At 40.1% G+C, this 25720-nt stretch overlaps 1 protein-coding gene across 2 annotated transcripts in view; it reads right to left on the bottom strand.

Moving 5' to 3' along the window:
* The window catches only part of SCAPER (S-phase cyclin A associated protein in the ER), a 329263-nt gene that overhangs the window by 3499 nt on the left and 300044 nt on the right, over nt 1-25720 (bottom strand). For both annotated transcript variants that reach the window (XM_056572933.1, XM_056572935.1), the window contains exon 29: nt 2990-3181. In XM_056572933.1, the coding sequence (XP_056428908.1) occupies nt 2990-3181 (192 nt within the window). The remainder of the gene's footprint in view (nt 1-2989; nt 3182-25720) is intronic.

Below are 25720 nucleotides of genomic sequence, written 5' to 3'. Positions count from 1 at the left end.
ACATCCACAACATGTCTACTTTATGCTGGCATCATTTGTTAAACATTCTTTAACTTTTTTTAGGACATTAGAAGGCTTATTATTACGAGCATTTTTTCAAATTTTCTACAAAAGTTCAAAGTCCCATTTTGGAGCGGGGGGGGGGGGGTACAGTAACATTTTGAATATGTGTGTGTGTATATATATATATATATATATATATATATATATGTGTGTGCGTGTGAAAATATATATATATTTTCTTTTTTTTACTTCTGTACAACAGCTCCCCCCTAGTGCCTAGTGTACAAAACATGCAGTAACATGTTTAGGACACTAGGGGGAGCTGTTGGACAACTTAAAAGCTCCTTTACAAAAAAAAAAAAGTGAAAGTGAAACTAAAGCATGCCAGCGGTCACAGCACCGGCAGCTCGGGATGGGTAAGGGACACCGGGGGAAGGGGGACAGGTAGGGGACACTGGGGTCTCCTAGCAGAGCAGTCTGTGTGTCCCCATCCCCGTGATCGGGACAAACACAGTGCGCTGCTCAGGATTTTTCTGTGCGAAACGCTGCCATCAGCTAGTCAGATTTGACTAGCTGATAAGAGCTATTGCCGTGAGGGGGGGACGAAACCTCCCTAGGTCCTGAGGCAAGCTGGCCGCGAGTAGCGGCCAGTATCTGCATGACATACATGTACGTCGTAGGTCATGACGTACATGTATGTCATGGGTCGGGAAGGGGTTAAGTACAGTGGCTAGACAATAAACACGTGCCTCTCTGAGAAGGTAAAGCTTTCATATTCTACTTCTGAAATTATAAAAAAAAATAAAAATAACTTGTAAAAAAAAAAGTGTAGATATATGGGCATGCCATAAGAGAGAGGGCGATGCAGTCATCATCTTTCCAACAGCAGCAGCCAGTGTGGAGCACTGAACAGATGAAAGCACCCAAGCTCCCGCTTCCTCTGTACAATGAAAAATAAGCAAATGTGACACGGTGTTTATAGGTTATAAGATTAGAGGCCAAAAAGTAACTGAGCAGAGCAGAGAATTACACAGCTCACAGCTCCTGTCTGTACTTAACTCATCCACTACCAATTTTTTCAGGAACATGCGAGCACTGATTACACTTTGTAATTTTTTTTTATTTTAATAAAATGTGTTCTAAACAGACCAACTAAATAAGTTACCTATTGTCCTCTACAGAGATCTCAACCATTCAACAACATTAAAGTGCATGTTATCATGCCTTACAGAATGATATGCTCCAAAAATTAACAATGTGCAATTGTTTATTTCTTTACTTCTCATGATCAAATAAAAGGTTAGAAACTAAAAAATATGTACTTTACTTCCTGTACTAGGTATGACATATTTGAATAGAAATGAGACTGGAGAAGTGATTCAGATCATAGCCTATTACAAAATATCTCTGCTTGTTCCCTTTGAAACAAATGATACAAATAATGACATTCAGTAGTTAAATGGCCTCACTGCTAATTACATAGCAAAGGAATCTCCCATATCTAAAGCAGCTGCTATCTGATATATCCTACTCCAACTTTAAGTTCCTAGAATTCGCTGCCATTTTCTTCTCATATATCAGGGTGTTTCTAGTTATAAAAAACACATATGTTTTACAGGCTTAATGCTCTGTCTAAAATTTAATTATATTTGGTCTTTGGTTCCCTTTTGTGGTTTGATAGATATGGCGCAGTGAGGAGATTAGAAAAACGGGTTAATTATGTTTCAAAGAGTTAATCATATGTTCAATCCAACCAGACAAGCTCATTTTCTAGGGAAAGGAATGAGCTACAACTTTTCAAACATGGTTCTAAACTTCCACCAAAAATACACAACTTGTCATAATAAAATAACTGTTTCTAAAATTAAGCATTGCAGAGAGTGCCGAGACAATAACAATCTTAGCCGCTTCATGGCGTCTTTCCCAAGGTGACAACATTAGCAATATAAACATTGCAATAATGTCACAGTGGACCCTGCCATAGAGATATAGTACTATTAATTATAACTGTCTATCTATTTTTTTTTACGCTTAGTATAGATATTTTTCATATATATATATATATATATATATATATATATATGTGTGTGTGTATATATATATTTTTTTTCTTCCGTACATTTGACAAAAGCATTTACACCATGGAGAATACTATTTGATAAGAACTGTCAAATATCTTTAACTGACATTTCAGTTGTCCTCAGTAAATCCTGCCAGAAAAATCACAGTCCCATATTTATTTATTTATTCATATTTTTTATGTTTTGTCTGTTTAAAAACATAGCAAAATCTGTAATATATGAACATGTTACATTTCACAAAAAATGTGGTGACCTGCAGTAAATCAGAAGCTTTGTGCAATTTGGTTTATTTTATCTAGTTTATCCCTCTTATGGCTTCTGGGAATATGTACTTACTAAGCCTTAATTATATTTGTTTAAAAAAACATACTTTCGTTTCTTTTTTGTTTTTTACAAAGATGAATAAAATTTGTTAATAAACTCGTATTATGTCTATTAACTGCATTGTTCACATCTGAACGCCATAAGGGTAAAACCTTACTGTTACCATGAAATGGAAATATAAAGGAACAGGCAGTTTTTGGTCACTATATGATACATTTTAATAGAGCTGTTATCATCAATTCACTTATATAAACAGAAAATAAAACTGATAATATGAAATAACTACAATTGTATAATTCCAAAATAATATATAAGTGAAAAGCTGAGTGGTAACTTAACATAAATAAATTACATAAACATGCCCATATCTATGCGGTTATAAAGCTTTGTGTGTCAATATTTCTTTATTTAGTATATACTCACCGTTGGAGTGCTCCAATAGCCTTTTTATTTTGCAGCTTTTAGGTCCTCCAATGTTATAATGTCCCTTTCGCAAACAACCCCCCCCCCAAAGACATACCAGTGCCTTATGAACCCTTTCACAGCCATACTGCACCCTGCTCATTTTTACAGCTCCATACCTGAATAAAAGTAGCGAGCAGCTGACAGCTTAACTCCTGTTCCAGAATCAGTTTGTTTTGTAGGTTGTTGTAGCAGGCGGAGATCAATGTGGGAAAAAGGAGCCGGACCAGCCGGGAGTCACTAAAATACTGGAAGGGGAGCTGGCAGAGTTTCTGAAGGACAGTAGGGTGACGGCCAGACTGGACAATGACCTGCAAGAAATGGCAAAACATGTCAACAATGAGTTCACAGTATATGCCCATATGAAGTCCTTCACAACCAGCTCAACACTGTTAGAACTTTTAAGCATCTGGAATACATCTCTGAAAAGAACATACGTTTATGAATTCGGTATGCGATCTTCTAAAAGAAAACACCCTACTTTTCATCTAGCTTGTAAGATTTTGTTTGAATTAATCTGTCTAATCAGCTTTATATTAGGAATGCATTGGCTGAATCTTTTGGAAGAACATGTAAGATGCAACAAGATTGGCACTAAAATTGTTTTGTGTGTAATTAATAAATATATTATAAACAGTCTGAACCATTAACTACACAGTCTATAGTGATGAAGAATAGACAACATGTGAATCAAGATGTTCCATAAGCACTTATTCACCAGTAAGAACTAGAAGTACATATTAGGTGCACGGAAAATCAAATAAATCTAGCAGAGCTAATTCTATCAATACTGTAATATAACATAGTAAGTTTATCGTCATGTGTATATGTAAGAGATACATATCTCACAGCATGTCCAAAATGGCAGGTCTTGGGGGGACTGTTCAATGAAGCCCACAGGAAACAAAGATTATATAAGTGCATCAATTAGTCCTTTTCAGTAGAATAAGGAGCCTCACCACACTACTAATTTTATTCAGTTGATCTGGCCTCCAAATTTCCAAGATTATAGTCCTATCAATCAACTATAGGAAGTTCTGGATAAACACGTGTCCAATTCATAGAGGCAACACCTTTCAAATAACAGGGCTTAAAAACTCATTCTAATGTCCTGCTGTCAAAAGCTACAGGACACCTTCAGAGCTGTTCTGGCAGAATGAGAGGGACTTGCCTATATTAAGCATTAGCACTCTTCACTCATCTGCTTGCAGCGATCTATGTCCTGTGGCCCTTATATATCTATAATCTGCAGGACTGAGATAGCTGTGAGCCGGGGAATGAAGCATGCTACCACATGCTTCTGCCCGCTCGGTTTCCTGACCGCTCCGTAGCGTTGAGAGCTTGACCGATCAACTGACAGGGACACTTTGATGTAATGGATGATAGGTGTGAGTAAAAATAAATAAATATCAGTATAGACAAAATTAGACATTATATTTTAAAAACATGAAAGAGATCACATGATATACACTCATGTAAATACATTTTGCACATATCCTGTATAGTGAACATATGGGTAAACACAGACCATGAGGCAGGGGTACAGTGAGATTTATAAAACATTAACTGTGGGTTTTCTATTGCACCCAGGAGAGTAACTATCAGTGATACAATAGATTGTGGGATCTAGATAAGACTACTCTTTCTGTGCTCTTCCCCAGACCTCCACCTTCATACACATAAATGTGTTGTTTTCTGAAGACATTTTGAGAACTGAAGTTATAATTTTAAAAAACATGAAGAAAATCAATAAACCTTAATCATGGCCTTTCCTTTAATAATCCATATACAATAAAGATTAAAAGTAAAAGCTACTTACACAGTACATACATTCCATACGTAATATAACTTATATAAAGAAGCATTGTGGCATAATCTATAAAGAAGCATTGTGCATAGGATCCTAAAACAGATATAGATATCTATTCATGTTCTGACAGAATAATTGCTGTGGAGCTAAAATTGACACGTCTTCTACTAGTGCCAAATATTGATGTCACGCTGCATGATGTTATCAATATCACAAAGGAGAATGAGCTGGTTATGTGTTGAAATGTTATGCAACATGGTGGATTTATTCATAAATAAATCACTTTATATTTTATCCCCATGCCAGTAGAGAAGCAACAAATCTCTTCATTAACTCTTGAATTTTGAAGCGCAAAAAAAAAAGAAGCTGCAGCATGATGTAACACCTTACAGAATTACAATCTAAGAAAAGTTATGCTTCCTTTATATGAATTAAATAACATAACTTTTTATCATTTGTAATAACTTAGGATTTCATCAGTTATGCATGTATATTCCTTAAAATATTGTGCAAAAAAGCAAGTCAATGTATCACAATCATCTAAAATGACTTTGAAACAATAGAAGTATTGGTTAGAAGCTTTATTTTAAATAGTACAGTTGCAATTTCAAGTAAAAATCCAATAGTAGAATATAACAGAAAAGACAAATGGGTGCGTTTGAAAGTTAATTGATCAGATTTGATACTAAACCAAAAAAATATATTAAAGAAGTGTGCACACAGCACATACATTGTCTCTCTGATATTTCTTACAGTACAATGAAATCTATCCTTTTTTTTTTTGTTTAACCTAAAGTTGTAATAAATATCAGTACAAGGAGAATGGATGCATTTCTAAGGATGAAATCATACATGGAGTCTTTGTCACAGTTTTGTTGTAGTGCATTTAAAATAAATAAAAAAATTAAGAGGAAGGATCTGACCTTTGAAAAGTCAAAGTACAGGGGAGCAGAACCACCAAACATAGTTGGGGAAATTTATCAAAACCTGTGTAGAGGAAAAATGGAGCAGTTGCCCATAGCAACCAATACGATTGCTTCTTTAGTTTTTAAAAGGCCTCTTAAAAATGAAAAAAAGCTATCTAATTGGTTGATGTTGGCAACTAGTCAACTTTTCCTCTACACAGGTTTTGATAAATCTTTCTCAGTGTGAGGGCAGCCTAACTCAATTGCATGCAAACAGTATAAACATGGGTCTACTACATAACTTTAGTTAACTGGATAATCTTTTGGTATCCTTTGAAAAAAATATGTGGTCACATATTGGGCTTTAGAAGATTTATTTACAAACTTCATCAACCAGCTGTTAAAGGGGTATTCTGTCGATTGTAAAAATAAACATGGTTGAGGGCAACTTAAAACATAGAGAAAAATATATATTTTTTAAAAATCCAGAAAATAAAAAATACTTGCCTATCCTATTCCCCTGCTGGTCCCCCACGGCTCCTATTTCTCTTGCCTGCTTCCTAGATGAGCGTTTGTAACAGGACCTACTAGATTAGCCAATTAATGGTCGCAAATAGGTTCTGTCTCATGTCCAGTGGGCAGGTCCTACTCCAAGCGCTGGGGACTGGACAGAGCTGAACGGGGATAGGTTAGTATGTCTTTTTTTTTTTTTTTTATGGGGCCCAGGACCATGTATTACACTAGTGGCAGATAACCCTTTAAAGGTCGTACATTCCATGAACTAAAACATAAATTTTCCAACACCAAAAATATAGGGGGCTTATACAAACCAGTTTTCAGTAAAGTTCTGTGATATAATGGAAAGTGCAGTAGAATCAACTAAGTCGCTGTCATAAATCCCTAAGAGCATGGGGAGGATCAGATAAGAAAGAAGTGTGTGTATATAAAAGATCCTCGTAAAGGTCCTTTTCTTCACAGCCATGACATGCGACATGCAAGTAGTTCTTTTGTTTAGCCTCAGAGACCCCTTAAGAGTGCCTAGAGCTAAGGGGTTAAACTAGTAAATGTCAAGGGGCTTTCTACATCCAGCATTAGTGAACAGTTCATTCAAAATCCCTAACATTTCATAGCCACTTAGTCAAGCTTTGAGAAAACCTTTTCATCAGCCCACGATAAACATCTCCCATTAACCTTGATGGAGGGAGGGGCAGACTTTTAGGTGTAGGCACTAGGTCTGTGAGGTGGGACACACAAGTTTTATCATTGGCGCCAGATCAGCTTCTAGGCAAAGTGGATCTGTTAACCCTTTGCCAGATGTGCCCATCATATTTCAGTTCTATAACATACGGTTACCCAAAAACACAAATCCTGAGCAGTAAACAACCTAAAGCAAGTTAATAATAAACAGCGGCAACTTCTAAAACACTGGGATAATTTGACCCTAGTAAATTGTGTGGCAGTCTCTAAACCTATGAATTCTGAAAACTCAAATTAAAGAGGACCCACAATTCATCTGGTTTAATCTATTCTTTTTTGGCACTGCATTAATCATTTACAGAGCTTTTATTTTATATGGCATTCTAAAGCTAATACAGAATACTACTAGACTGTAACAAAATGGCCACAAATCCAGTATCTCTTACACTAAATGCTAATTTAGACAGGGTTCATCTTCTATTGCAGAGGTTCTCAACTGGTGGACTGCAGTCCAAACCTGGACCATAGCTGCCAATTGTCTGGATCAGCAACCAGCACCTCTGCTCAGCAGCCGCCTGCCTTCTACAGCTGATTCAGAGAACTGGATAGAGAAGGGATCTGACTTCCCTGTATACAATTGTATTGGTATTTTTAAGACATCAATACAATACATTTTCTGTCTAAGTGCTCTCTGATGACACGTGTCTCGGGAACCGCCCAGTTTAGAAGAGGTTTGCTATGGGGATTTGCTTCTAAACTGGGCGGTTCCCGAGACACGTGTCATCAGAGAGCACTTAGACAGAAAAGAACAACCTTAACTTCAGAAGCTCATAAGTACTGAAAGGATTAAGATTTTTTTAATAGAAGTAATTTACAAATCTGTTTAACTTTCTGGAGCCAGTTGATATATATATATAAAAAAGTTTTTTTCCTGGAATACCCCTTTAATCTGCTTTGGCCAGGCGTGAGAAAAAAAAAGAGGCCAGAGTAGTGATTCAACTTGGGAGCCGGGATAGGTAAATATTCTCAGGGGATAGGTTATTTTGAGCGGTGTTCCTCAACCCGTAGCTCTCCAGCTGTTGCAAAATTACAACTCCCATAATGCCCTTCTGTCAGTGAATGATGGGAATTGCAAGTTGCAACAGTTGGAAAGTCACAGGTTGGGAAACTGAAATTATTAGGAGCACAGTGAGTGACACACTTCATTAGAGGCAAAGTTCTTTAGGGGTCAGTGGCACCGCTGATGGGGTTCAGTGGCACAGTTCATTAAGGGTGTAGTGGAACAGTGAATTAGAAAAGCAGTGGAACAGTTCCTTAGAGGCATAGTTCATTAGTGAAGCAGAGGCACAGTTCATTAGGGAAGCAATGGCACAATTAATTTGTGGGAATAGTGTCACAATAATTATGGGGCATTAAAGCAAAGTTAATTAGGAGAGCAGTGACACAGATCATTAGGAGAGCAGAGGCACAGATCATTAGGAGAGCAGAGGCACAGTTCACTAGGGGGGCAGTGGCAAAGTTCATTAGGGGAGCAGTGGCACAATTCATTAGTGGGAATAGTGTCACAATAATTATGGGGCATTGTGGCACAGTTAATTAGGAGAGCAGTGACACAGATCATTAGGAGAGCAGTGGTACCGTTCATTAGGAGGGCATTGGTACAGTTCATTAGGGGGGCAGTGGTACAGTTCATTAGGGGGGCAGTGGTACAGTTCATTAGGGGGGCGGTGGTACAGTTCATTAGGGGAGCAGTGGTACAGTTCATTGGGGGGTAGTGTTACAGTTCATTAGGGGGGCAGTGGTACAGATCATTAAGGGGGCAGTGGTACAGATCATTAGGGGGCAGTGGTACAGTTCATTAGGGGGGCAGTGGTACAGTTCATTAGGGGGGCAGTGGTACAGTTAATTAGGGGAGCAGTGGTACAGTTCATTAAGAGGGCAGTGGTACACTTCATTAGGGGGGGTAGTGGTACAGTTCATTAGGGGGGCAGTGGTACAGTTCATTAGGGGGGGCAGTGGTACAGTTCATTGGAGGGGGGGCAGTGGTACAGTTCATTAGGGGGGCAGTGCAACAGATCATTAGGAGGCACACTGGTACTGTTTATTATGGGAGCAGTGGAAAGCGACACAGTTAATTAGGAGAGACAATAGCACAGTTCAATGGGGGTACAGTTCATTAGGGTGGCCATTGGCACAACGCACTGGGGGGACAGTGGTATAGGTCATTAACAGAGAAGTGGCACAGTTTATTAGGGGGCGTGGCATCATTCATAGTTTAAGACACAGATGCATTATTCATTGTTACAAGGGACAAAGTGTTTGACAATATAATATTTAGGCAGAACAGTATGTGGCAGTATTGTATTCAGGGTACAGTATGTGGCAGTTATATATTCAGGTGCACAGTGAGTGGAAGTATATTTAAGGATACAATATGTGACAGTATAGTATTCAGGAGTCACAGTGTATAGCATTATTAAATTCAGGGGCATTCCCGGATTATGCTTTGATTGCGTTTTACTGACTTTCTGTTATATGTGAAAATCTTTAATAAAAACTAAAGTTAAAAAAAATAAAAAATAAAAATTCAGGGGCATAGTGTGTGGCAGTATGATATTCAAGGGCACAGTGTGTGGCAGTTTGTAGGTCATACTGGGAACAGAAGATTTACATCCTCCCCACTTCAGTAGCTCATTTTATAATGTTCTGCAACAGACAACACCTCTTTTCACATAGCAGTGTAGCTATTAAGTGCATACCGGGCCTTAGTGTTCTGCTCAGACCTTTGGTGGCAGATCTGGATAAGCAGACAGAAAGTAGTCGAGTACCCCTGATATAGACTATATCTAGGGAAGCAGTAGATCACAGGTATACGCCCAGGGCAAGGACACCTTAAACTGAAAACAGGAGTGAATGCAACATCATTCTAAGAGATTTACAAGGTTTCAAAGCTTTGAACAATACGCTAAGAACACACTCAGAGTTCATAATGCACCTTAATCAGGGACAAGATCAACAAACTAATAGTTGGCATTTTTTCAGTTGATAGGCGGGAGAGAGAAGAGGGTGGAGTCATTTTATTGCTGGAAACCTCTACCTATTCTGTCAGTATGGGGTTCACTGCAGGCATTTACTAGCTAGCTTTGATAGCAGGGGAACAGGAAGGTGATAAAAAAAATATATACACTCTGCAAAACCATCTTCAGTGCAGTTTGCTCATATGTGTAAATACAAACCACTGGCCTTAAAGGGGTATTCCAGGAATAGAAAATCAGAGCACCACACCTGTCCTCAGGTTGTGTGTAGTATTACAACTTGGCTTTATTTACTTCAAAGAAACTAAGCTTCAATACCACACATAATTTGAGGAGAGGTGTGGTGCTGTGTTTTTTTTTTTTTTTTTAAATAAAATTAGCTCGGTTTTTCTAATTCTGGATAATCCCTTTAAGAGGATAACAAATTGGTTGTGGCACTTTAGAGATAAATCATTATATAAACCCTAAACATTGATAAACATATACACCTTTTAACCCCTTGGGGACGGAGCCCATTATGACCCTAAGGACGGGAGCATTTTTTGCAAATCTGACCACTGTCACTTTAAGCTTTAATAACTCTGGGATGCTTTTACTTATAAATTTGATTCCGAGATTGTTTTTCGTGACATATTCTACTTTATGTTAGTGGTAAATTTTTGTCGATACTTGCATCATTTCTTGGTGAAAAATTCCCAAATTTGATGAAAAAATTGAAAATTTAGCATTTTTCTAAATTTGAAGCTCTCTGCTTGTAAGGAAAATAGACATTCCGAATAAATTATATATTGATTCACAAATACAATATGTCTACTTTATATTTGCATCATAAAGTTGACATGTTTTTACTTTTGGAAGACATCAGAGGGCTTCAAAGTTCAGAAGCAATTTTCCAAATTTTCACGAAATTTTCGAAATCGGAATTTTTCAGGGACCAGTTCAGTTTTGAAGTGCATTTGAAGGGCCTTCAAATGAGAAATACCCCACAAATGACCCAATTATAAAAACTGCACCCCTCAAAGTATCCAAAATGACATTCAGTAAGTTTGTTAACCCTTTAGGTGTTTCACAGGAATAGCAGCAAAGTGAAGGAGAAAATTCAAAATCTTCATTTTTTACACTTGCATGTTCTTGTAGACCCAGTTTTTGAATTTTTACAAGTGGTAATAGGAGAAAAAGCCCCCCAAAATTTGTAACCCAATCTCGAGTAAGGAAATACCTTATATGTGTATGTCAAGTGTTCGGCGGGCGCAGTAGAGGGCTCAGAAGGGTAGGAGCAACAATGGGATTTTGGAGAGTGAATTTTATTGAAATGGTTTATGGGGGGGCATGTCACTTTTAGGAAGCCCCTATGGTGCCAGAACAGCAGAAAACCCCACATGGCATAACATTTTGGAAACTACACCTCTCAAGGCACGTAACAAGGGGTCCAGTGAGCCTTAACACCAAGCAGGTGTTTGACAACTTTTTGTTAAAATCGGATGTGTAAATGAAAAAAAATTTTTTTTCACTAAAGTGCAGTTTTTACCACAAATTTACCATTTTTACAAAGGGTTATGGGAGAGAATGCCCCCAAAAATTTGCAACCCCATCTCTTCTGAGTATGGAAATACCCCATGTTGGGATGTAAAATGCTCTGCGGGCGAACTACAGAGCTCAGAAGAGAAGGAGCGCCATTGGTAGTCAGGGGCCATGTGCGTTTACAAAGCCCCCCCGTGGTGCCAGAACAGTGGACCCCCCCACATGTGACCCCATTTTGGAAACTACACTCCTCACAGAATTTAATAAGGGTTGCAGTGAGTATTTACACCCCACTGGTGTTTGACAGATCTTTGGAACAGTGGACTGTGCAAATGAAAAATTAAATTTTTAATTTTCACGGACCACTGGTTCCAAAAATCTGTAAGACACCTGTGGGGCGTAAATTCTCACTGTACCCCTTAATACACTACATGAGGTGCGTAGTTTCCAAAATGAGGTCACATGTGGGGGGGTCCATTGTTCTGGCGCTATGGAGGCTTTGTAAACTCATGTGGCCTTCAATTCCGGACACATTTTCTCTTCAAAATCCCAATGGCGCTCCTTCTCTTCTGAGCATTGTAGTGCGCCCGCCGAGCATTTTAAATCCACATATCCACAGAAGTAATGGGGTTACAAATTTTGGGGGGCTTTTTTTTCTTATTTTTCCTTTTTCTTAATATAGGGTAACACCAGCATTTTAGTGAAAACATTTTTTTTTTCATTTTCCCATCCAAATTTAATGAAAATTCGTCAAACACCTGTGGGGTGTTCAGGCTCACTATTCCCCTTGTTACGTTCTGTGGGGGGTGTAGTTTCCAAAATGTGGTCACATGTGGGTATTTATCTTTTTGCGTTTATGTCACAACCGCTGTAAAATCAGCCACCTCTGTGCAAATCACCAATTTAGGCCTCAAATGTACATGGTGCGCTCTCACTCCTGAGCCTTGTTGTGTGCCCGCAGAGCATTTTACACCCACATATGGTGTATTTCCGTACTCAGGAGAAATTGCGTTACTAATTTTGGGGGGCTTTTTTTCCCTTTTACTGCTTGTGAAAATAAAAAGTATGGGGCAACACCAGCATGTTAGTGTAAAAATTTTTTTTTTACACTAACAGGCTGGTGTAGCCCCCAACGTTTCCTTTTCATAAGGGGTAAAAGGAGAAAAAGCCCCCCAAAATTTGTAGTGCAATTTCTCCCGATTACGGAAATACCCCATATGTGGCCCTAAACTGTTTCCTTGAAATACGACAGGGCTCTGAAGTGAGAGAGCGCCATGCGCATTTGAGGACTAAATTAGGAATTGCATAGGGGTGGACATAGGGGTATTCTACGCCAGTTAATCCCAAACAGGGTGCCTCCAGCTGTCGCTTAACTTCTAGCATGCCTGGACAGTCAGTGGCTGTCCAGAAATGCTTGGAGTTGTTGTTTTGCAACAGCTGGAGGCTCCGTTTTGGAAACACTGCCGCACAATATGTTTTTCATTTTTATTGGGGGGGGGGGGGGGGGGGGACAGTGTAAGGGGGTGTATATGTAGTGTTTTACCCTTTATTTTGTGTTAGTGTAGTGTAGTGTTTTTAGGGTACATTCGCACTGGCGTGTTACGGTGAGTTTCCCGCTAGGAGTTTGAGCTGCGGGGAAAAATTTGCCGCAGACCAAACTTGAAGCAGGAAACTTACTGTAAACCTGCCTGTGTGAATGTACCCTGTACGTTCACATGGGGGGGGGGGGGGGGGCAAACCTCCAGCTGTTTCAAAACATTTTGGCAAAACATAAAGGGTATTAGAAAGGTGTATAAGAAAATTTTATTTCCTTTTACTATAAATCATAGCTTATAAAATCATGGTCGAACCACAGGCATGGAGAAAGTCCAGTAAGTGAGGGTGGGCTAGCATTCCTCTGTGTCTGATAGGACAGGAGAGAGCACAGATGAGTGCTATCAAACATGAGAGAGCACAGAGGAGTAGTATCAGACAGGAGAGAGCACAGAGGATCGCTATCAGACAGGAGAGAGCACAGAGGAGTGCTATCAGACAGGATAGACCACAGAGGAGTGCTATCAGACAGGAGAGAACACAGAGGAGTGCTATCAGACAGGAGAGAGCACAGAGGAGTGCTATCAGACAGGAGAGAGCACAGAGGAGTGCTATCAGACAGGAGAGAGCACAGAGGAGTGCTATCAGACAGAAGAGAGCACAAAGGAGTGATATCCGACAGGAGAGAGCACAGAGGAGTGCTATCAGACAGGAGAGAGCACAGAAGAGTGCTATCAGACAGCAGAGAGCACAGAGGAGTGCTATCAGACAGGAGAGAGCATGGAGGAGTACTATCAGACAGGAGAGGGCACAGAAGAGTGCTATCAGACAGGAGAGAGCACAGAAGAGTGCTATCAGACAGGAGAGAGCACAGAGGAGTGCTATCAGACAGAAGAGAGCACAAAGGAGTGATATCAGACAGGAGAGAGCAGAGAGAAGTCCTATCAGACAGGAGAGAGCACAGAAGAGTGCTATCAGACACGAGAGAGCACAGAGGAGTCCTATCAGACAGGAGAGGGCACAGAGGAGTACTATCAGACAGGAGAGAGCACAGAAGAGTGCTATCAGACAGGAGAGAGCACAGAGGAGTGCTATCAGACAGAAGAGAGCACAGAGGAGTGCTATCAGACAGGAGAGAGAACAGAGGAGTGCTATCAGACAGGAGAGAGAACAGAGGAGTGCTATCAGACAGGAGAGAGCACAGAAGAGTGCTATAAGACAGGAGAGAGCACAGAGGAGTGCTATCAGACAGGAGAAAGCACAGAAGACTGCTATCAGACAGGAGAGAACACAGAAGAGTACTATCAGACAGGAGAGAACACAGAGATGTGCTATCAGAGAGGAGAGAGCACAGAGGAGTCCTATCAGACAGGAGAGGGCACAGAGGAGTACTATCAGACAGGAGAGAGCACAGAAGAGTGCTATCAGACAGGAGAGAGCACAGAGGAGTGCTATCAGACAGGAGAGAGCACAGAAGAGTGCTATCAGACAGGAGAGAGAACAGAGGAGTGCTATCAGACAGGAGAGAGCACAGAGGAGTACTATCAGACAGGAGAGAGTAAGAGAGAAGTCCTATCAGACAGGAGAGAGCACAGAATAGTGCTATCAGACACGAGAGAGCACAGAGGAGTCCTATCAGACAGGAGAGAGCACAGATGAGTGCTATCAGATAGGAGAGAGCACCGAGGAGTGCTATCAGACAGGAGAGAGCACAGAGGAGTGCTATCAGACAGGAGAGAGCACAGAATAGTGCTATCAGACACGAGAGAGCACAGAGGAGTCCTATCAGACAGGAGAGAGCACGGAGGAGTACTATCAGACAGGAGAGAGCAGAGAGAAGTTCTATCAGACAGGAGAGAGCACAGAGGAGTGCTATCAGACACGAGAGAACACAGAGGAGTCCTATCAGACAGGAGAGAGCACAGAGGAGTACTATCAGACAGGAGAGAGCACAGAAGAGTGCTATCAGACAGGAGAGAGCACAGAGGAGTGCTTTCAGACAGGAGAGAGCACAGAGGAGTGCTATCAGACAGGAGAGAGCACAGAGGAGTGCTATCAGACAGGAGAGAGCACAGAGGAGTCCTATCAGACAGGAGAGAGCACAGAGGAGTCCTATCAGACAGGAGAGAGCACAGAGGAGTCCTATCAGACAGGAGAGAGCACAGAGGAGTGCTATCAGACAGGAGAGAGCACAGAGGAGTGCTATCAGACAGGAGAGAGCACAGAGGAGTGCTATCAGACAGGAGAGAGCACAGAGGAGTGCTATCAGACAGGAGAAAGCACAGAGGAGTGCTATCAGACAGGAGAGAGCACAGAGGAGTACTATCGGACAGGAGAGAGCAGAGAGAAGTCCTATCAGAAGGAGAGAGCACAGAAGAGTGTTATCAGACACGAGAGAGCACAGAGGAGTCCTATCAGACAGGAGAGAGCACAGAAGACTGCTATCAGACAGGAGAGAGCACAGAGGAGTCCTATCAGACAGGAGAGAGCACAGAGGAGTCCTATCAGACAGGAGAGAGCACAGAGGAGTGATATCAGACAGGAGAGAGCACAGAGGAGTGCTATCAGACAGGAGAGAGCACAGAGGAGTGCTATCAGACAGGAGAAAGCCCAGATGAGTGCTGACAGGAGAGAGCACAGAGGAGTACTATCGGACAGGAGAGAGCAGAGAGAAGTCCTATCAGAAGGAGAGAGCAGAGAGAAGTCCTATCAGAAGGAGAGAGCACAGAAGAGTGTTGTCAGACATGAGAGAGCACAGAGGAGTCCTATCAGACAGGAGAGATCACAGAGATGTCCTATCAGACAGGAGAGGGCACAGAGGAGTACTATCAGACAGGAGAGAGCACAGAAGAGTGCTATCAGAAAGGAGAGAGCACAGAGGAGTACTATCAGACAGGAGAGAGCACAGAGGAGTGCTATCAGACAGGAGAAAGCACAGAGGAGTGCTGGCCCACTCTCACTTACTGGACTTTGTCCATGCCTATGGACAAAGCCATGAAAGGAAATACAATATTCTTAAGAAGCATATTAGAAAGGTTAATGTTGTGCCAAAATGTACAACTTATAAAAAGTTTTTGTATTTGACAGTGCCCATTTAAGAATGAATTGTATACAGTGTATTTATAAACATTGTTAATTTCCTTTTGATAAATTCATGAATGACAATGCTTGAATGCTGACAAGATTCTCTTTTTCCTATCTCTGCTGTAAGCTTGTCTGTGCAAAAATATCAGAAGAACTACTTGCCACTGCCACTAGGGCTCTGACATTTTAGAAGAGAAAAGTAACACAAATGTATGCCACTTTTATCAGCCACAGCATACAGATGGCAACGATTTTATAATTTTGCCCATTTATTATACCATTTAAGTCAACCACTTGTGTTAGAATTACAGAGCTGTTTATTATAATTACAGAGCTGTTTAATATTAGCATACAATAGTTAATGGATGAAACATGTAAGAAAAATGCACAAAAATCAGTCCTTCCTTGGCTAAATTATGGACAACAGTTTTTTTTTTTAGGATGAATTCAAGAAAAGTTTACAGAAGTAAACAAACATAGTTTTACCTGTAGTTGCTTTATTAGAGTAGGGATATACATGGGATTTTGAAAATGTGAATTAAGTAATCAGAAAATCAATGTAAGTTCAAATAAAATAAATTCTGTATCCCCAAATCTATTAATAATAACAAATACGGACTCACAGACTTAAAGGGGTACTCCGGTGGAAAACTTTTTTTATTTTTTTTAAATCAACTGGTGCCTTAAGGTTAAACAGATTTGTAAATTACTTCTGTTAAAAAAAAACAAAAAAACCTCTTAATCCTTCCAGTACTTATTAGCTGCTGAATACTACAGAGGAAATGATTTTCTTTTTGGAACACAGAGCTCTCTGCTGACATCTCTGTACATTTTAAGAACTGTCCAGAGTAGGAGAAAATCCCCATGGCAAACATATGCTGCTCTGGACAGTTCTTAAAATGGACAGAGATGTCAGCAGGGAGCACTGTGCTCGTGATGTCAGCAGAGAGCGCTAATAAGTACTGGAAGGATTACGATTTTTTAATAGAAGTAATTTACAAATCTGTTAAACTTTCTGGACCAGTTGATTTAAAAAAGAAAAGTTTTCCACCGGAGTACCCCTTTAATAAAAGAGCTAGAAACCTATGTGAAAGAACCTGGCTGACATTGTTGTACACTGCATTTCATAGTGATGTCAGGACTTCTGGACACATCTGAATGGTTCATAATTATAAATAAAACATATTAAAAGCATCTGAGCTGGAAACATAATATTGGGTATGTGATACCACTGGTTCCAGATCACTTCGCTCCTCTGGCAAGTAACAAAGGCCAGGTAATAAGGATTAAATTGTTAACACCTCTAGGTAACTCTGCACGCCATGCACAGCTCCAGCAGCAGGTAATTGAGGGAGACAAGAGCTTGTGACATGATCCATTACATCTCGGCCAGTGGAAGAAGTTAACTATTGGCTGGTCAAGACAGCATGAAATATAGAATTTGAAAAATGTATTTCATCAGATATTTGTCTACTACAGGAGAGCTCATATATGCCCTAAGAACTATTGCACCCATGACACATTTTAATTATTTCTCATAACTTTAGGTTTTAAAAAAAATTATAATTATTTAATAACATATAATATGTAGTGTGCAAAATAAAGCAAAGTAAAATAATAATATATGAATCACATATTTGGAATTCTTACAAACAACAGTTTTTTATACTTACGTTACTCAATCCCATTTATACTCTATTTTCTTTTTTATTTATTGTTTAACCCTATAAGGACGAAGGGTTTTTCCATTTTTGCACTTTCGTTTTTTCCTCATCACCTTCTAAAAATCATAACGCTTTCAATTTTGCACATATAGACCCATATGAGGGCTTTTTTTTTGCGCCACCAATTGTACTTTATAATAACATCAATCATTTTACCATAAAAATTACAGTGAAACCAGTATAAAAATATTTGTGGGGTAAAATTGGAAAAAAAAAACTTTTTTACTTTTGGGGGCTTCCGATTCTATGCAGTGCACTTTTCGGTAAAATTACACCATATCTTTATTCTGTAGGTCCACACGGTTACAAGGACACCTAATTTATATAAGTTTTACTTTATTTTACTACTTAAAAAAAATGCACCAAAATTAGTATGTGTAAAATTGTGATCTTCTGACCCCTCTAACTTTTTTTTTTTTTTTCCATATACAGGGATGCACAAGGGCTCATTTTTTGAGCCATGATCTTAAGTTTTTATTGGTACCATTTTTGTTTTGATGGGACTTTTTGATAGCTTTTTATACATATTTTTTAGGGTATACAAAGTGACCAAAAATACACAATTTTGGACTTTTTCTTACGTGTGCGCCATTGACCGTGTGGTTTAATTAACATTATATTTTTATTGTTCGGACATTTGTGTGATACTACATATGTTTATTTTTATTATGCTTACATATTTTTTATACGGAATTTGGGAAAAGGGGGCGATTCAAACTTTTAATATGGAAGGGGTTAATGGGTGTTTATTTAAACTTTTTTTTCAATTAAAATTTTTTTTTTGTTACACTTTTAATCCCCTTAGGGAACTTTTAGGAGGAATCAGTAGATTCCTCATACAGATCAATGTGGTCCCATAGAACCACATTGTTCTGTGTGATCTGCGCTTGATTGATATAGCCTGGTTCAGCGATCCACCCCACTGGACCACCAGGGATTGTTTAAATGTCCCTTTAGATGCCACTGTCAACTTTGACAGTGGCGATCTAAAGGGTTAATAGCCAGCTATGCCGATCACCGCATGTCGGCATTAACGGCGGCCACCAGCTACATGAATCAGCCAGCTTGAGTCGGGAGCCTGCGCCATTCACCGCTTGCCGTCTCAGGACGAGTCGGCTCGTCCTTAGATGGCAATTGGTTAAAAACTATTTCTATATGTACAGGTTTTATACTCACAGCAGTACCTTGTAAGGGTCTTGTTTTCTATGTCAGAGACATCCGTACAGCATACTATGGCCACAAATTATTCACAGAAAAATTAACCGACCTTTTAATTTCAAAGATCTCTACTCAGTTTGAAATTCAGCTTCTACCCCTAACTACTGTTTCTTTCCCCTTAATTATAGACTGTAAGACCTGGCAAGCAGGGCCAGCTTTCCTTATGTATCAGTCTCTTATTTAATAAGGTCATGTTTATTGCAACTTTTTTTTTATTGTTCATCCATGCTATATATTTAAAGCATTCTATATTTGATGTACCGTATTTATCGGGGTATACCACGCACCGGCCTATAACACGCACCCTCATTTTACCAAGGATATTTGGGTAAAAAAAGTTTTTTAATGTTTATCCATGGTAAAATGAGGGTGCGTGTGTGCGCGTGTATACCCCAGGAACGGCGCGTCATGCTCCGCGCCGTTCCGCGCATAGCAACGACGCCGGGGACGCACGCCGGAGGCCTGCAGCAGCGCGGACCCGACTCAGGTAATTATGCCACCAGGGATGGGGGGAGGCAACGGGGCAGCGGCGCCGGCAATGGGTGCCGCTGCCCCTTCTCTCCCCCTGGCTGTCAGCCAGGGGGTGAGAAGGGCCGACAGCAGCGCTCTAGACCCCAGGAAAGGCAGGGGGAGAGAAGTGGGCAGCGACGGCCTCTCTCCCCCTGCCTTTCCTGGGGGTGTATCGGCGTATAACACGCACACAGACTTTAGGCTAAAAATTTTAGCCTAAAAAGTGCGTGTTATACACCGATAAATACGGTATATTATGCTAATAAGACTGTTATTATAAAAAAGAAAAAGGGTATGATGCTCTGATTCAATTTTATAGCACTACAACACACTTTGTGTATTTTCTATCTCTCTGGTGTCCCGCCTCGGCTATTGATCGTGGAGTGACACTGTCAGTTCTCCTGCCTGTAGATGCTACGCTCTGCAGCTTGGGGGAAAGCTGTGTTATCGACCATGGGTGGAGCACCCAGATAACTGAGCTATAAGGGAGAGCGGAGGGAGGAGAGGGAAGTGTTTGTTATTTTATGAGGCAGCCTGGGGACATTAGCAAAATAATAAACTTCACTGGATAACCCCTTTAACATAGTATTTATATATATATATATATATATATATATATATATATATATACAGTAAAGACGAAAAGTTTGGACACACCTTCTCATTCAAAGAGTTTTCTTTATTTTCATGACTATGAAAATTGTAGATTCACACTGAAGGCATCAAAACTATGAATTAACACATGTGGAATTATAGACAGCAAAAAAGTGTGAAACAACTGAAAATATGTCATATTCTAGGTGGAAAGTGTCCCCAAGTGAGGTCACAAAAACCATCAAGAGCTACAAAGAAACTGGCTCACATGCGGACCGCCCCAGGAAAGGAAGACCAAGAGTCACCTCTGCTGCGGAGGATAAGTTCATCCGAGTCACCAGCCTCAGAAATCGCAGGTTAACAGCAGCTCAGATTAGAGACCAGGTCAATGCCACAGAGTTCTAGCAGCAGACACATCTCTAGAACAACTGTTAAGAGGAGACTGTGTGAATCAGGTCTTCATGGTAGAATATCTGCTAGGAAACCACTGCTAAGGACAGGCAACAAGCAGAAGAGACTTGTTTGGGCTAAAGAACACAAGGAATGGACATTAGACCAGTGGAAATCTGTGCTTTGGTCTGATGAGTCCAAATTTGAAATCTTTGGTTCCAACCACCGTGTCTTTGTGCAACGCAGAAAAGGTGAACGGATGGACTCTACATGCCTGGTTCCCACCGTGAAGCATGGATGAGGAGGTTCGATGGTGTGGGGTTGCTTTGCTGGTGATACTGTTGGGGATTTATTCAAAATTGAAGTCATACTGAACCAGCATGGCTACCACAGCATCTTGCAGCAGCATGCTATTCCATCGGGTTTGCGTTTAGTTGGACCATCATTTATTTTTCAACAGGACAATGACCGCAAACACACCTCCAGGCTGTATAAGGGCTATTTGACCAAGAAGGAGAGTGATGGGGTGCTGTGCCAGATGACCTTTACAGTCAGCAGACCTGAACCCAATGAAGGCAAAAGGGCCAACAAGTGCTAAGCATCTCTGGGAACTCCTTCAAGACTGTTGGAAGACCATTTCAGGTGACTACCTCTTGAAGCTCATCAAGAGAATGCCAAGAGTGTGCAAAGCAGTAATCAAAGCAAAAGGTAGCTACTTTGAAGAACCTAGAATATGACATATGTTCAGTTGTTTCACACTTTTTTGTTATGTCTATAATTCCACATGTGTTAATTCATAGTTTTGATGCCTTCAGTGTGAATCTACAATTTTCATAGTCATGAAAATAAAGAAAACTCTTTGAATGAGGTGTGCCCAAACTTTTGGTCTGTACTGTATATATATATATATATATATATCTATAGCGAGAGTCCAAAGTAAAGGAAGACAAATTACAGAAACAGCGAGGTAGGAAAGAAGGAATAGAAGAGAGAAAAGTGCACTGCTGTAGAGGACAAGTGGAGAGCAGAGTATTACTGCACTTATTAAACACGACTCTGAGGTGGCAGGGGGAGTCTATGTGGCCTAAATCCCACAAGAGACAGATGTAGAGCTAGGGGGCTGATGTCAATGTAATTATACACATCATTAGCTGCTGTTCTGAGATGTTTGGGATTTAGGATAAGGTTCTGTATGGCACATTCCTTGCTAAATACTCCATTCAAAATAGCTTTCCTGATATGCCTCTGGTCTTTCTAAAGCCTCCTCTTCAATCTTAAATCCCAGCACAAAGCTCCTTGTGAAAAGTTCTTGACGGGTAATGAGTCAATCTCAGTGTTTCAAAATTTCCCACCTCTTTTACTGAAAGTGAAATGAAAAGCAATGAGGTGTGTGCAAATGGTGGGTGCAAGGATAATGCAATGTCATAATGTTAAGCAACAAAAGATGAAATGAAATGTAACCATCAAAACAAAGCAGCAGCAGCAAAATGGCATGGAGGAATGGCTGACAAGCCATATCATTGACAAGTAATGTGACTTCTTTATAGTATACAAGTCAGCAAAAAAGGTGGAGTAAATGTGCATCTAAAGGTAAATTTACTTTTACAGTTTTCTTCTGTTATTGTTGGTTCTACTTGAATATAATCATAAAGAGTTGCTTGCTAACCAAAACGTGACACGAGAATTCTTGTAAATAGTTACATAACGCTAATGTTTCTCTCATGATGGAAACTAAGAATATTTTAAGGACCCATATTTTAAGGACCCCTTAAGGACCCATGACATATGCGTACGTCTCCGCACCCTGGGCTTTAAGGACCCATGACGTATGAGTACGTCATGGCGTTTTCCGGCATGCTGGGAGTTGTAGTTCTGTAACATCTGTCCCTTCAGATTTAGCAATTTTCATGATATTTTTGAAAATTGCTGCTCTACTTTGAAGCCCTCTAATTTAAAAAAAAAAAAAAAATATGTCCATTTTATGAGGCCAACATAAAGTGAACATATTGTGAATAAAAATAAAATGTATTGGGAATATCCATTTTCCTTACAAGTAGAGAGCTTCAAAGTTAGAAAAATGCTAAATTTTCATGAAATTTTGGGATTTTTCACCAAAAAAGGATGCAAGTAACGCCGAAAATTTACCACCAAAATAAAGTAGAATATGTCACGAAAAAACTATCTCAGAATCAGAATGATAACTAAAAGCATCCCAGAGTTATTAATGTTTAAAGTGACAGTGGTCAGATGTTCAAAAAATGGCCGGGTCCTAAGGTGTAAAATGGCTGGGTCCTTAAGGGGATAAATATTCACCTTTGCCTTCTGCATCCCTGACATTGTTGCAATTTATTCACCTAGTTGTGTGCATCCGATCATTTGCATCATCATCATCTGATACTTTTGACACTGACCCCCTTCTAGTGCGCCTCATTTTTTTTTAAAGATCCCTTAAAGTACCGTATTTAGTATTTATGGATAGAAGCATATATTTCTAACCTAACTTTACAAATCCATTTTTATATTAATAAGTGTACCTGTCATTTAAAAAAAAAACTTAAAAAAAATAAAATAAAAAAATTAAGACATGTCAAGAATTATTTTTGCTGTTTTATTTAATACATGTAAAAAGAAGTTTTGAACATTTTGGGTCTCATAACTAAGACCCTCATCAATCAGGAAAAAAGATAGGAGAGAAGCGTACTTCAGTCCCTGGTCTGGCAGTGATCACAGTCCAGCTTTTCTGGGGGTGGTCCAAAAGACATAATCTAACACTGAGAATGAAGACATTTATCTCTGAGCAACAGCTAAATAGTAGATATTTTCTTTGAAAACTATTTAGAAAGCTGCTTCACATTTAGCATTTTGGAAACAAATCAACACTATATTAAAAAAAAGCAGTGCGAGAGTGTCTGTAGCTGATAATATAGTGCTGGGGATATAGTGAAACGAGGGTATTGGGGGGGGTGTGGAGCTATGGTTAACTACCCCTGGTCCCCCGCTGGGCTCACTGCAGCCGAGCCAGGACATCACTGAGGCCAGTGAGTGGCTGAGCAGACAGGTCCTGCACAGAACTTATTTCTGAGAGGCAGAAAAGAAGATCATCAGAGACCAGAAAGAGAAGAATGGGAGCGGCAGTAGGACAATTGGGGGATCAGGAGTACTTAAGTATAGTTTAGTTTTTTTTCCGTTTCACCACATCCCAACGTATTATATACTTTGTTGCCCAAACTGAAACGCCCTTGCACTGATTTTTTTTGTTGTTGATTTGTTTCCTGAATGCAAAATTAAGCAACTTCCCAGATGTTTTTTTTATTAAAAACTAGCTGAGTACCCAGCGTTGCCCGGTTTTTCCTTCCTAATCCTTGTTGGGGAGGAAAATAAACAAAGGAGGAAGCTTTTGACTTCATAACTCATCTCATATATTGTTGTCATATCCCAACCCCATATCCCGTCCTCATATCCCGACCTCCTATCCTGTCCTCCTATCCCGACCTCCTATCCCATCCTCCTATCCCGACCTCCTATCTCGACCTCCTCTCTCGTCCATCTATCCCAACCTCCTATCTCGACCTCCTATCGCGACCTCCTTACCAGTCCTCCTATCCTGACCTCCTATCCCGACCTCCTATCTCGACCTCCTATCCCGGTCCTCCTTTCCCGGTCCTCCTATCTCGACCTCCTATCCCAACCTGTAATATGTGTACCAGGTATTGAAATATCTCCAGCCGTAAGGAAGTTATGTGGGAATATACATTTCCCACAGATTTGCTTGGGACTTTAAACAAAAACCCCGACCCTCACAAATGGGGGGTAGTTAAGGGTTAAATTAACTATCCTATATTTTAAGTGGACATAAGTAACATGTGACCAAGTTTTATTGAAATATCTCCAGCCGTTTGGAAGTTATGCAGTAACATATATTTCCCATTGATTTGTATGGGACTTTAAACATAAACCCCGCCCCTGGCAAATGGGGGTGAGTAAGGGTTAAATCACCTATCCTAAGTTTGTTGTTGATTATAAGTAACATGTGTGCCAAGTTTCATGTTAATATCTTTAGCCGTTTTGACGTTTTTGTGGAACATACATACATACATACATACACACACACACACACACATTGAGTTTTATATATATATATATATATATATATATATATATATATATATATATATAGATATCCTACCATTTAGCTGTTACTCAGAGAAAGATTAATGTAAGAGTTTTGCCTTTCTCAGTGTTAGAGATAACAGCAGACAGGGGGAAAAGAAACATTAAAAGACAGCTAACACATGCTGCAGAAAAATCCTATAGACTGTATACAAGTTGATGAAGTTCATACAGCAAGCTATAGAAATTGTACAGGCACCTTTTTAACCTGTTGACCTGGAATAATTTTTTTTGCAAATGAAGAATATTTTTTTTTCCCCAAAAGTGTTCAGCCTTTAGCAACAAAAATCTAACTAAGGAGACATAGCATTAAAGGGGTATTCCAAGATTTTTTTTTATTTGACTATGCTACAGGGGCTGTAAAGTTAGTGTAGTTCATAATATAGTGTCTGTAACTTTGAGTGACGGTTTTCTCACAATTCTTCTGTGATGTTCACCCCAATATTTTACGTATTTTCCGGAGTATAAGACGACTTTTAAACCCAGTAAAATGTTCTCAAAAGTTGGGGGTTGTCTTTTACGCCGGGTATCCATACCCCAGGCATCCCAGCCGAGATTAATTTCCCCCGTCACATTTGGGACATCCCTTTGTCCCGAAATATCTTTTCAGGACACAAGGATGGCCCGGTTACCTTTCTGCGGCCCCACGTTAACTTTAAAAATGCAGAGGCGTCACTGACGTCCCATGTGTGCGTCCATAGAAACGGCAGAGCAGAGCAGCGAGAACACGCGGGTATGGTAAGTAACCAGCACGTCATCTTCGGTGCTCTGACCACACATCACTGGAGCACTGAGGTGAGGCAGTACACAGGCATGCAGCCTCCAGCCATACACTGTGTATGGCTGAAGGCTGTATGTCTGTGGGGGCCACTGCCTACCTAATGTGGGGGAATTACAACCTAATGTGTGGGAACTATACTGCCAACCTAATGTGGGGGAACTATACTGCCAACCTAATGTGGGGGAACTATACTGCCTACCTAATGTGGGGGAACTACAACCTAATGTGTAGGGAACTATACTGCCAACCTAATGTGGGGGAACTATACTGCCAACCTAATGTAGGGGAACTATACTGCCAACCTAATGTGGGGGAACTATGCTGACAACCTAATGTGGGGGAACTATGCTGACAGCCTAATGTAGGGGGAAGTATGCT

The sequence above is a fragment of the Hyla sarda genome, chromosome 4, assembly GCF_029499605.1.
Source record: "Hyla sarda isolate aHylSar1 chromosome 4, aHylSar1.hap1, whole genome shotgun sequence".
NCBI classification, from domain to species: Eukaryota; Metazoa; Chordata; class Amphibia; order Anura; family Hylidae; genus Hyla; species Hyla sarda.
The sequence above is the reverse complement of the archived record's forward strand: the minus strand, read 5'-3'. Positions and strand labels throughout refer to the sequence as shown.